The sequence below is a fragment of the Salvelinus sp. IW2-2015 genome, linkage group LG15, assembly GCF_002910315.2.
Source record: "Salvelinus sp. IW2-2015 linkage group LG15, ASM291031v2, whole genome shotgun sequence".
Taxonomy (NCBI): Eukaryota; Metazoa; Chordata; class Actinopteri; order Salmoniformes; family Salmonidae; genus Salvelinus; species Salvelinus sp. IW2-2015.
Genome location: NC_036855.1, coordinates 22,165,813 through 22,179,517, shown reverse-complemented (window position 1 = coordinate 22,179,517; position 13,705 = coordinate 22,165,813). Strand labels below are relative to the sequence as shown.

Here is a 13,705-nt window from a genome sequence, read left to right as displayed (position 1 = left end):
TGGGTCTAGGGGTGTCAGGTAAGGTAGGGGGTAATATGATCCTTGACACTCAACATGCAGTCTCAGTAAAATAGTTCAGTAAGACTAGTAACAGTAGTTTGGGCATAATACTGCTATGTACTTGAATTCTGTAATAGGAATTGCTTAATTTAAAAGTGTGTAATATACATAATGTAATGTATATATCCCGTAGTGTACTTTATATAATCCAATCAGTGAAAAGTCCATGGAAAAACAGCCTCTACTAACGGAATACAGTAATTCAATACAGGACTATTGTTGAAGTCTTTTGATTCCTTGTGATTTCCTGTAGTCTGTTACCTGATCTGTCTGAACGAATTTGATATGAAACTGATCTGGGTTAGTGAGAGGAGAGGTTTCTTACTTTTAGTATGGAAAGATCTGTAGTGTCAGGGTGGGGAGGAAGCACAAAAAATAGGAACTTCGTGCCAGAAGTCTTAATTATATATTAGCTTTATCCAACTCTTTTTCTTGGAGATTAGTCCAAGAGCCAGCCCAAAAGTTTTGCTTCTTTTAATAACCTTTACTGCAGTGGGCTAAATCAGGGTGACACAGAGTGTTTCTTGGTTGTCTTAAACAAATCTGGAAACAAAACAAAAAAGAAGACACCTGTACCATGTCAGATATAGAGTTGAAATGTATTCAATTTTGAGTTGACTGATGACTGAAATATAACAAAACTGTTTGACATAGAACACTGGATGTTTTATCATGAGAAATATGAATAATTAATAATGAGGCCACTTGGTCATTTGACTACAGGAAAGGGCTACAATAACATGCATTGAACAGGAGAGAGTCCGTTGAATGTTTACATATCTTCCCACTGACTTGATATAATTATACTCTTAAAGAAACAAAAGCTGGATTGGTAGGCTTTACAAAAAATCTTGATAAACATTGTGATTCTGCTACAGGTCATGTAAAAGGACCCATGAGCACCAACATGTGAAGTTCATATGAGCATGTCAAATTGGATGTCAAARGAAAGCTAAGAGTCAATATTTTAGAGAAATTAAGGCATATATAWAAAAAAATCCATTCCAAATGTTTGGAATAAGCAAAGGCTTWGATTTATTTTKAAAAAGATGGAAAGGGGGTCTTAGAAAACATCTAACAAAAAAGTATTTCAAGGTACTAGATATACATCAAAACACAATAWTTTTGAAGTAAAGACGACTGCCAACTAATACCAACACTTATAATTAGTTTAGAATATATTTGTTCTGCCTTCTGTAAGTTTAAAAAACATTGCCTTGTGCCTTCAAATTCCGTTACCAAAAACCCACAATCTTGAAGATATTTTATAATGTATCTCCCTCATGAGGAGGGAGGACAATGGAAGTTCACAGAAGTAACAAGTAAAGGTAGACCTATCAATTGGTTATAGTGTTTTTACTGATATCAATTTTGTTTATGAATTAAGTGATTAAAACTCAAAATGCTGTTACCAAATCTGTAACAGAATTTCTGAAAAATCGGTAATGGAATTTCTGCAATTTGAATTGGCTACAATGGGAAATCATAGTCACAAACCACAGTTGGGCCACCTGCTACTGTCCTCCCTTCGACTGGCATTCTGGTATGTTCAGCTCATAACTGTTTTCTTTGTCTTTCTGTCATCTGGTGGTGACAGAACTCTCTCTCCAATGATATCTCCTCTCCCGGCTCTTACTCACATCTACCCATGAGCCCCCTCTCTTTCCATTTACTGTAACAAGCATACTCACCCACTGAGCACCGACCAACACTGAACGTCCATGGACATTGAAAAGTAGTTGAAATTTGGTCAGTCCGTCCTGGCCTTGATTTCAATGTCCACAGACGCCATTTTTTTGTCTTAATTTGCCCTAAACATAGATGTCCATGATTGGTTCAGATTTTGTCCGGACCAGACCAAATCTGAACCAATCATAGACGTCTGTGTTTCACAAGTTTGGACAGCACAGCACAGCACAGCACAGCACCGTACAGTAAAGAAAATAAGTTTAGTACAGAAAAGTAGAGTATAGTTTAGTACTGTACTGCACTGTAGAGTAGACTAGAGTGAAGAGTTCACTACATTACACAGTAGAAAACTAGAGTTGAGTACACTAATGTACTGAACTATACTCCACTTTACAGTACTGTATTGCACTACTCTACACTACTCTACTGTTATGTGCAGTAGTTTTTGGAAAACATGGTCATATAAAAAACTGAGGGAGATTTACCAAAATTCTGTTACCAAACGTTGTATCTGCACAGTTCTTCCAGTATGTGTTTTTGTCAAATGTTAAGTGTAAAGTGTAAATGGTTAAGTGTAGTCCTTGMGCATAGAGTTATATGGTTTGTWAAACTTTGAAATCAATGGTTTTMGTTTGGCATACATTTTAAATWAAACATCTGAGTCTCAGTGGAATGCCCTATACCAGTTTGACCCATCTGTCTTGTTTCCTCACTACCCACTGTTTTTCTCTCCACCTCCTCATGCTGTTCTACAGTAGAACACCTCTCCCCTGCACCTGAAGCCATGGAGTTCCCACCCAAGAGATTGGAGAAGCAGGTAAATGTATTTCTCTTTCTTGGTTATTYGGATATCCAACCTCTATAGGTAACTGTGTTGTACACAATGTCAGAACATTTTTTTAAAGTAGCAATTATATTTGAGGAGTGAGGTTCCTCGCAGTAGGCTTTTGTGCTTTATCTTTTGTGCTCTGTAAGGAATCTGTATTTATGAACATACTTTTGTCCATGTAGTGTATGTGGATACCTGCTCATTGAAAGTCTCATTCCAAAATCATGGGCATTAATACCCCCTTTGCCGCTATAACAGCCTTCACTCTCCTGGGAAGGCTTTCCACTAAATGTTGGAACATTGCTGTGGGGACTTGCTTCCGTTCAGCCACAAGGGCATTAGTGAGGTCGAGCACTGATGTTGGGCGATTAGGCCTGGATCGCAGTCGGCCTTCCAATTCATCCCAAAGGTGTTCAATGGGGTTGAGATCAGGGCTCTGTGCAGGCCAGTCAAATTCTTCCACACCGACCTTGACAAACCATTTCTGTATGGACGTCGCTTTGAGCACGGGGGAWTTGTCATGCTGAAAKAGGAAAGGGCCTTCCCCAAACTGTTGCCACAAAGTTGGAAGCATAGAATCATCTAGAATGCCATAGTGTTAAGATTTCCCTTCACTGGAACTAAGGGGCCTAGCCCGAACCATGAAAATCAGCCCCAAAGCATTATTCCTCCTCCACCAAACTTTACAMTTGGCACTATGCATTCGGGCAGGTAGCGTTCTCCTGGCATCCGCCAAACCCAGATTTGTTCGTCAGACTGCCAGATGGTGAAGTGCAATTCCTCACTCCAGAGAATGTGTTTCTACTGCTCCAGAGTCCAATGGCAGCGAGCTTTACACAACTCTAGCCGACAGTTGGCARTGCGCATGGTGATCTTAGGCTTGTGTGCGGCTCCTTGGCCACGGCAACCCACTTCATGAAGCTCCTGACAAACAGTGATTGTGCTGACGTTGCTTCCAGAGGCAGTTTGGAATTCAGTAGTGAGTGTTGCAACAGAGGACAGGCATATTTTACTTGCTTCAGTACTCGGAGGTCCCATTCTGTGAGCTTGTGTGGCCTACCACTTCGCGGCTGAGCCGTTGTTGCTCCTAGAGGTTTACACTTCACAATAACAGCACTTACAGTTGACTGGGCTTTAGCAGGGCAGAAATTTTACAAACTGACTTGTTGGAAAGGTGGCATCCTATGACAGTGCCTTGTTGAAAGTCACTGAGCTCTTCAGTATGGGCCAGTCTACTGCCAATGTTTGTCRATGGAGATTGCATGGCCGACTTTTATACACTTGTCAGCAACGGGACTGGCTGAAATTGCTGAATTGACTAATTTGAAGGGGTATCCACATACTTATTATAATTTGGCTGATTTAATTCCTTCCAACCACTGRGCTGCATTGGCCAGGAGTCTGCTCTCTGAGCTGAGRTGTTTTGAGGCTGAGCTGGACTCGGACATCCAGGGCCATMTKATTTTTTTTTTCTTCATTTTTACCTTTTATTTAACTAGGCAAGTCAGTTAAGAACAAATTCTTATTTTCAATGACGGCCTAGGAACAGTGGGTTAACTGCCTTGTTCAGGGGCAGAACGACAGATTTTTACCTTGTCAGCTTGGGGATTCGATCTGGCAACCTTTCGGTTACAAGGCCAACACTCTAACCACTAGGTCACCTGCCACCATGTAGTGTATTGTTTTATTTTCTGTTAGCTGATCTTGCTATAACTATCAGCAACTGCAAGGACAAAGATGCCTGTGCCCTTGTGAAAAGCAAACTTCCTTTCAATCTTGCTGATAAACTGTTTTGTGTTTATGTAGATGAAAGCAGCACGAGCCAAGTTCACTTTCCAGGCTCAGTCACCCAAGTGAGTTWTAATGCCTACCGATCGCCTGCAAACCATTTGCTCTCACACATCTGTTGAACAATATTGTCAGTAAAAAGAAGCACACACTGTAATTATATCACATTTAGGGCGGCCAAATGTAATTGTACTAAACCATTTTTCTCAACAAGCCCAATAACGTAAATGTTAATACAGAGTTACTAGAAACAAACCCTTGTAACAGAGGATTACAAAAAAGCAGACCTCTTCCTTTAAACTAATGGATGTCCATCGTGCCATAGTTTGACCTTTTTTTCTCTTCTTCCTAGGGAACTGTCTCTACAGAAGGGGGACATAGTTTACATCCACAGGCAGGTAGACACCAACTGGTTTGAAGGAGAGCATCATGGGAGAGCCGGTATCTTCCCCACAACCTATGTGGAGGTTGGTGTGCATCCATCTAACTTCTGAGCATGGATCATATATGAGGTGCTACACATGTCATTCTGAGCCTCACCCGTCTCATTTCTGCCCCCAGATTGTTCCTCCTACAGAGAAGCCCACGCCCATCAAGTCTCCAACCATCCAGGTGCTGGACTATGGAGAGGCAGTGGCTCTGTTCTCCTTCAATGCAGACCTGCCTGTTGAGCTGTCCTTCCGCAAAGTGAGCATCCTACTATGTACTCTTTAGGACGTTGATTCTCATTTCCAATCTTTAATCATTTACAGTATTGTACCTATACCGTATTTCTCACATTGCATGGGTTAAATTCACAGAGATACCCTGCAACATTGACACAGAGTTTCCCCTACAAAACCACTTCCCCAGCAGTGGTGGAAAGGGTAGTGGTTCCCATAGACTTCCAGTCAACGAGCCAACGATTATCCATTTAAAAGCGCGTCTCAGCAGAAATATACATTGTCTTTGTAAAGTATTCAGACCCCTTGACTTTTCCACATTTTGTTACGTTACAGCCTTATTCTAAAATTGATATTTTTTCTCAACAATCTACACATAATACCCAATAATGACAAAGAGAAAACAGATTTTCTGAAATTTTGCACCCCCCCAAAAATGGACTTTCAGTGTTTACTTCAGACCCTTTGCTACGAGACTTGAAGTTGAGCAAAGGCCCATCCTGTTGTCATTGATTCTACAACTTGATTGGACTCCACCTGTGGTAAATTCAATTGATTGGACATGATTTGGAAAGGCACACGCCTGTCTATATAAGGTCCCAGTTGGCACTGCATGTCAGGAAAAAAAACAAGGTATGAGGTCGAAGGAGTTGTCCGTAGAGCTCTGAGACAGGATTGTGTCGAGGCACAGTCGGGGGAGAAGGGCCTTGGTCAGGGAGATGACCAAGAACCCGATGGTCACTCTGACAGAGCTCCAGAGTTTCTCTGTGGAGATGGGAGAACCTTCCAGAAAGACAACCATCTCTGCAGCACTCCCCCAATCAGGCCTTTATGATAGGGTGGCCAGACGGAAGCCACTCCTCAGTAAAATGCACATGGCAGCCCGCTTGGAGTTTGCCAAAGGGCACCTAAAGACTCTCAGACCATCAGAAACAAGATTCTCTGGTCTGATGAAACCAAGATTGAAATCTTTAGCCTGAATGCCAAGCGTCACATCTGGAGGAAACCTTGCACCATCCCCACGGTGAAGCATGGTGGTGGCAGCATCATGCTATGGGGATGTTTTTCAGCAGCAGGGACTGGGAGACTAGTCAGGATCGAGGCAAAGATGAACGGAGCAATGTAGAGAGATCCTTGACGAAAACCTGCTCAGGACCTCTGACTGGGGCGAAGGGTCACCTTCCAACAGGACAACGACCCTAAACAGACAGCCAAGGCAATGCAGGAGTGGCTTTGGGACAAGTCTCTGAATGTCCTTGAGTGGCCCAGCCAGAGCCCGGACTTGAAGCCGATCGAACATCTCTGGAGAGACCTAAAAATACCTGTGCAGCAATGCTCCCCATCAAACCTGGCAGAGCTTGAGAGGATAGTCAGGATCGAGGCAAAGATGAACGGAGCAATGTAGAGAGATCCTTGACGAAAACCTGCTCAGGACCTCTGACTGGGGCGAAGGGTCACCTTCCAACAGGACAACGACCCTAAACAGACAGCCAAGGCAATGCAGGAGTGGCTTTGGGACAAGTCTCTGAATGTCCTTGAGTGGCCCAGCCAGAGCCCGGACTTGAAGCCGATCGAACATCTCTGGAGAGACCTAAAAATACCTGTGCAGCAATGCTCCCCATCAAACCTGGCAGAGCTTGAGAGGATCTGCAAGGAAGAATGTGAGAAATACCCCAAATACAGGTGTGCCAAGCTTGTAGCGTCATACCCAAGAAGACTCGCGGCTGTAACCGCTGCCAGGGGTGCTTCAACAAAGTACTGAGTAAAGGGTCTGAATAATTATGTAAACCTGCTTTTGCTTTGTCATTATGCAATATTGTGTGTAGATTGATGGGGAATAATACAATTTAATACATTTTAGAATAAGGCTGTAAGGTAACAAAATGTGGAAATCATCAACGGGTCTGAATACTTTTCGAAGGCACTGTATATACAAAACATTATAACATATTTCGTGCAGCAGTGGCAACAGTTTAGCAGCGGTAGGCCACCACTACTAAATTGATAAAGGGGAAACACTGGACGACTACTGTACCTGATATCTGAATGATACTTATGTCATGAACCATATCTGTGCTCCCCTCTTGTCTAAGGGCGAGGTGATCTGTGTGACCAGGCGTGTGGATGACAGGTGGCTGGAGGGCCGGATCCCAGGGACCAGCCGGAGTGGCATCTTCCCCACCAACTACGTCCAGGTTAACAAGTTACCCCGCACCAAATCATCCTCTGATGACTACCCTGCATGCCCCATGTCACCCACATCCCCAGAGCCAATGAGTCCAGGACGCCCTCTACACTCACCTTGTTCGCCTTTGACCCGCTCGCCTCTGAGTCTGACCCCCTTGTCCCGCAGCCCCGAACCAGGATATCCCCCCCTGAAGCCGTCCTCACCCATACCCCATGGGACTGTAGCTTCCCATTCACGTTCATCCCCCCAGCCCACACTATCCAAAAAAGCACCCAATCCCTGGCCACACCCCGCTTCTGGGCCTGCATTCCCCACCACCCAGAACAACCACTGGGGAGGAGCACATCCGGCTTTGCACAACTCCATTGGCAGAGCTGTTTCACCATCCAATCAGATATCACCATCTGCCCACAGGGGAGGAGCAGCCCCGACCAATATCCCCAAGCCACAAACGACCAACAATGCTGGCTCAACAGTGATGCAGCACCAACCGTGAGTAAAAAATTGTAATCAATCAAAATGTGATTTTATACTACGTGATTGAGGTACTGTCCCTCATTCTTCATTGCCACAGTCAATTATCTTGCCCAAAATCAAATCCAAAACCCTGGCCTGTGCTCTCTCACTCAGATACAAAGCAGTTTACAACTACAAACCACAGAACAAAGATGAGCTGGAACTGAGAGAGGGGGACATAGTACAAGTGATGGAGAAGTGTGATGATGGCTGGTTTGTAGGTAAGGAATTTACACAAACCTTACATTCAGAAGACAAATGAAGTGCGCCCTCTATTGGGCATCACATTACATTACAAGTATGACTTCAGATGACTGGGTTTAATTTTCATACAGTATTTGTAAAGTGTACAGTATGAGAGAACAACTTTTTGGTTTATTATGTGCTCTGCTCTTTCCTTAGGTATGTCAAAAAGGACACATGCCTTTGGGACTTTCCCAGGGAACTATGTGACACCAGCGTAACTGCTTCACTCTGCCTGTCCACTTCACAACCACTTGGGTGCTGGACATATTTAGACCAGCTTGCTTTAACCAGCACATCAAATCACTCCAGCAGCCATATGATCAACCCCTGACCCCAACACTCCCTGTCCTCCCCCTTTCACCAACCTGGTTAAGTCAGGTCTGCATGTTCACGTCAGCCAGTGACCACAGCTGTTGGCCAGTGTGGCGATGGAGGCAGGAAGACCGTGTTGTTTTGACACCTCACCCCCAGCATGTGTGTTTCATCACTGAATAGACTTCGGATAGAATGAATGCTGATGATGATACTGTTCCAGGTGTAAAGAAATAACTTTGTCCTCATTGACTACAATCATTTATTATGGCGACAACTCAAATGACATTCCTTCAGTACATTTAAGCTACTGCTTTTATACAGCAATGGACCTCCTGCTATCCTCTTACGGAGTGTTCTCCTTAGCACGCACCTGCTCCTCTTTCTGTCACCCAAGTGCCATCACAGACGCAAATGCCAGAGAATATCATTAGTCTGATGTTCTCTATAACGTAATGACAGCATGAATGTTGCCTTTGAAATGTCTTCCTCCACTTTGATTTCAGATCTATAAAAACGTCCTGTGTGTGTCCAAGGCTCCACCACAACCCTGATATGACCGTCCAATATTCATGAAGGGATCACTTACTCTATTGTTTTGAACAATGCCATAAAATATTTGTTACTTAGTTCTGTTAAAAACAATTGTTAAAGCCTGTATAAGTACTGTATGCAGCAGAGCAAACAATGTATTCATGTCCTTCAGTGTGTTATTGTTAGCTACTTAAATGATTCAGCCATTTGTGCAGTTTGTATTTCTGTTGAGAACAGGAAGTGTTGAGTGTCAAAGTGGAAGTTGAATAAAATGGAAGAGAAGAGGAGGTATCTTTATAAAATCTGTTGACATAACCCCCAAATGAATGCAACATGGAAAGTCTTGACAAAACAGAAGTGGAGCTACATGGAAAGTCTTGACAAAACAGAAGTGGAGCTACATGGAAAGTCTTGACAAAACAGAAGTGGAGCTACATGGAAAGTCTCGACAAAACAGAAGTGGAGCTACATGGAAAGTCTCGCCCACAACAGAAGTGGAGCTACATGGAAAGTCTTGCCAAAACAGAAGTGGAGCTACATGGAAAGTCTTGACAAAACAGAAGTGGAGCTACATCAATTGTATCAATTCAGTGGAACTTCTGCCATTTCTAGGCCATGACCCATGGGATAACAAAAAGAGATGCCTCAATTTGCTTCACTTTGGAGCACAGATCTTTTCTAAAACAAGAATCCTACAATATCAAACCCACAATGGTGTTCAAACATTTCTGAAGGACAACAGTAAAATGGACCCGTAGATTGATTCCTAGGGCTACTGTACATTTGATTTGGTAGTTCATTTCCACTGAAAACTGTTTCTATAATCTGCCACTTTGCAAATTAACAAACTTGCTTTTACATATAAATTAAAAGAGCTAATCTGAGGTGTGCATACAGTACAAGTGTAACCAATGGAAAATATAATATGGTAAGCAATTAAGCAGTCCTTTCATTTATGAACTTTTACAAACCCCTATTATGATGTTGCCAACTGCAATATTGCTCTACTTTGTTCATTCTTACCATTGTAAAACTGCAACATACCTTTTCTAGCAACAAAATGTACAGGGTTTTAACTATGTATCAGATAAATATAATATATTTCCTTTAATACCAAGCAATTTTCATTATCTATGATACACACTATGTAGTTCAAATAAACCATACAGAATGATGATAAAACTGTTTTGATGTGTAACTCAAATTGATTCCCAAGATGTTCGACATTAGTGAAGTAGCGTAACCTAGGCCTACCTCTATTTAGTTCATAAACATGAGTTCACAGTTCAAACCCAGGATGGCGTGGAAGCTCATAACTGGTGGACTATCATAGAGATAGATAGACAGCTAGAGGACCCTAGCTGGATATAACCCGTTTTAGCATGGACATTGCCATTGAGGGCTTCCACCATTTTAAAGTAGTCAACTAGGTGGGGATTCCTATGGGCTGGGAACAATCAGCCAGTGATCAGAGCATTGTGTTCTTCAAATTGTGTAGCCTATGGTTTGTCAATGGCTTTAAGCTATATCACCGTCTAGTGGTTACAATACATGAATGACACACAAGTTTTGAATCAGGACTCCCGCACTGCAGGTGGTGGTAAATCACCAATATTAGCTTTATGCTTTTTTCAAACAAAAGAAGAACATTTACTACTTTGAAATGGAGATGCCCTTCCTGTCAGACGCCATAAAGGCACAGATACAAAGATGAGTCCTCTATCTATCTCTATGAGGACTTTCTATTTTATTGCAAAGTGTGTCCAGAGAGGAAGAGGTGAGAGGGTTTACTCTGCCCAAGATATGTCCACATTAAGCAGATCATTCATTATTAATCAAGAGAGGCGTTTTTGTATGGGGGGCAATGAGAGAGTGTCAAATCTAGTCAAGATAAAATGAATTGCTATTTTGATACGTGAGACTTATTTGATATAGTGTACGTTTTGAAATGGTTAGGTTGCTAGGGGTGTATTGATGTGTGTGATGCACATTACATCCTGGCAACGTTGAGAAAAAATACTTTATATCGGAGTTGTCTCTGTTGAAATTCGAGACGGCTATCCATATTCATTAGGCTAGCATAACATCTCACTCTCCATTGAATACATGTGGTTGACATTAACACCCCTAATAGAATATTGAAAAATGTATTCAATCAACGAGATGTACCCATCAATCCAAACAAAGGAACAGGCAGGACTTTGACAGCCCACCGTTTCACTCTGTGGACAACGAATCCCATTGTTAGGATGGAGACATAAGCATCTCGCCATTATATCCAGTATCTCTGGTGTGATGATGAGCCCAGAGGCGCACTTGACTATGGCACCATTTCCTCTTCTCGCGTTGTGAAAGACAGTTGGACATTCTCTGATAAAATGTGTAGAATACTTTATGCCCTACACTGAAAACATGTTGAGTGTTTTACATTTGAGTTATTTTGCAGACACTCTTATCTAGAGCGACTTACAGTAAGTAGTAAGTGCAAACATTTTCATATTTGTTCATACTGCTCAGTGGTGGGAAACACACCCACAACCCTGCCGTTGCAAGTGCCATGTGCTACCAGCTGAGCCACACGGGGTTTGCAGCCTTTGTTGCCATTAATGTCCATTAGTTGATTAAGCCTACATGCATTAATTGCAAATGCTGTTTGCAGTGGTGATTTTGCATGTAAATCTTGTTGGGGCAAACCACAAAAAATGTTTTTAGACGCATGCCAGCAAAGCCACTACACAACACTAAACAATACATTAATTGCACTATAACGGTGACAAACGGTGCCCACAGGGCCTACATAAAGCTGTCCCAAAAGCAGAGCTTTCTTTTCAGCACCATGGAGTGAATCCTTACAGTAACACTGCCACACCTGGCTATCATCAGAGCCTTGTGTGGCAGCGAAACAGTTCATTCAGCCTCATTTACTGCCTTTTAAAAAACATAGCTGATATGGCTGACTTGCTCAAACAAATGTTGTTTCTGCTGACAATTGAGATGTACAAACTATGGCATAAGGGAACAACAATCGAATAAGAGGCCATCCGTAATTTCGACAGAAATGAGCGAGCTACGATGGACGTAGTCAATATAACTATTCGCTCAGCACTTTGAAACGTACAGCGACAGAATTCAGAACATTGGCCGTTCTTACAGTGTTCTCCCTATATACCAAGTCAGAACCGTAGGATAAATAAAGAGGGCATATAAGCAGACAACAAAAGCTCTTACAATATTCAATGATTACATTTCTTTAAAGGCGACATGTGCACCACCAAAACACCGCCGGCAGAGAAGAGGTATTCGGAGTAGACTTCTAGTCCGACTCAGGAGCCGCGCACAGCCAGTTGGGTTCCAGTTCATTGCGCAGACAGGAATAAAGATCCCTCCGGGAAGAAGGGCGGGGGTGTTTGTTTCATGATTAACTACTCATGGTGTGATTGTGATAACATACAGAAACTCAAGTGCTTTGGTTCACCTGACCTAGAATACCTCATAATCAAATGCCGACCGTATTACCTCCCAAGAGAATTCTCTTCTGTTATAGTCACAGCCGTGTATATTCCCCCTCAAACTGATACCACGGCGGCCCTCAAAGAACTACAAACTGGAAACCACATATCCTGAAGCCGCATTTATTGTAGCCAGGGATTTTAACCAAGCTAATCTGAGGAAAACGCTACCAAAGTTCTACCAACACATAGCATTAGCATTAGCACACGTAGCATTCGCTCAGAGAAAACATTGGACCACTGCCACTCAACTTTTCGAAATGCCTACAAGGCCCTCCCCCACCATCCCTTCGGCAAATCTGATCACGACTCCATTTTCAAATCAAATCAAAGTTTATTTGTCACTTGCGCCGAATACGACAGGTGTAGACCTTACAGTGAAATGCTTACTTACAGGCTCTAACCAATAGTGCAAAAAAGGTATTAGGTGAACAATAGGCAAGTAAAGAAATAAAAACAACAGTAAAAAACAGTAGCGAGGCTATATAAGAGGCCAAACAAGAAACCTTGGATAGATGGCAGCATTCGCGCAAACTGAAAGCGCAAACCACTGCATTTAACCATGGTAAGGTGACTGGGAATATGGCTGAATACAAACAGTGTAGTTATTCCCTCCGTAAGGCAATCAAACAGTCAAAACGTCAGTAGAGAGACAAAGTGGATTTGCATTTCAACGGCTCAGACACGAGACGTATGTGGCAGGGTCTACAGACAAGACACTGATGTCTTGCTTCCGGACAAGCTAAACACCTTTAATTCGCCTGCTTTGAGGATAACACAGTGCCACCAACGCGGCCAGCTACTAAGGACTGTGGCCTCTCCTTCTCCGTGGCCGACCTGAGTAAGACATTTAAGCGTGTTAACACTTACAAGGCTGCCGGCCCAGAGGGCATCCCTAGCCCTTCAGAGGATGCGCAGACCAGCTGGCTGGAGTGTTTACAGTCATATTCAATCTCTCCCTATCCCAGTCTGTTGTCCCCACATGCTTCAAGTGGGGACAACCACTGTTCCTGTACCCAAGAAAGTAAAGGTAACTGAACTAAATTACTATTGCCCCGTAGCACTCACCTCTGTCATCATGAAGTGCTTTGAGAGACTAGTTAAGGATCATATCACCTCTACCTTACCTCTACCTTACCACCCCTAGACCCACTCAATTTGCTTACCGCCCCAATATATTCACAGACAATGCAATCACCATCGCACTGCACACTGCCCTATCCGATCTGGACAAGAGGAATGCCTATGTAAGAATGCTGTTCATTGACTATAGCTCAGCATTCAACACCATAGTACCCTACAAACTCATCATTAATCTTGAGACCCTGGGTCTGACTTCCTGATGGGCCATCTCCTAGGTGGTAAAGGTAGG

At 42.9% G+C, this 13,705-nt stretch overlaps 1 protein-coding gene across 5 annotated transcripts in view; it reads left to right on the top strand.

The window, feature by feature from the left end:
* LOC111974289 (vinexin-like) overlaps positions 1-10,009 on the top strand; it is a 44,322-nt gene extending 34,313 nt beyond the window's left edge. For 4 of the 5 annotated variants that reach the window (XM_024001974.2, XM_024001975.2, XM_024001970.2 and 1 more), the window contains 7 exons: positions 2,505-2,566; positions 4,385-4,431; positions 4,719-4,833; positions 4,928-5,053; positions 7,122-7,708; positions 7,847-7,953; positions 8,135-10,009. In XM_024001974.2, coding sequence (XP_023857742.1) covers positions 2,505-2,566; positions 4,385-4,431; positions 4,719-4,833; positions 4,928-5,053; positions 7,122-7,708; positions 7,847-7,953; positions 8,135-8,196 — 1,106 coding nt within the window. In that variant the 3' untranslated portion in view covers positions 8,197-10,009. The remainder of the gene's footprint in view (positions 1-2,504; positions 2,567-4,384; positions 4,432-4,718; positions 4,834-4,927; positions 5,054-7,121; positions 7,709-7,846; positions 7,954-8,134) is intronic. The other variant, XM_024001971.2, reaches the window with a different exon arrangement.
* The last annotated feature ends 3,696 nt before the right edge of the window (positions 10,010-13,705 follow it).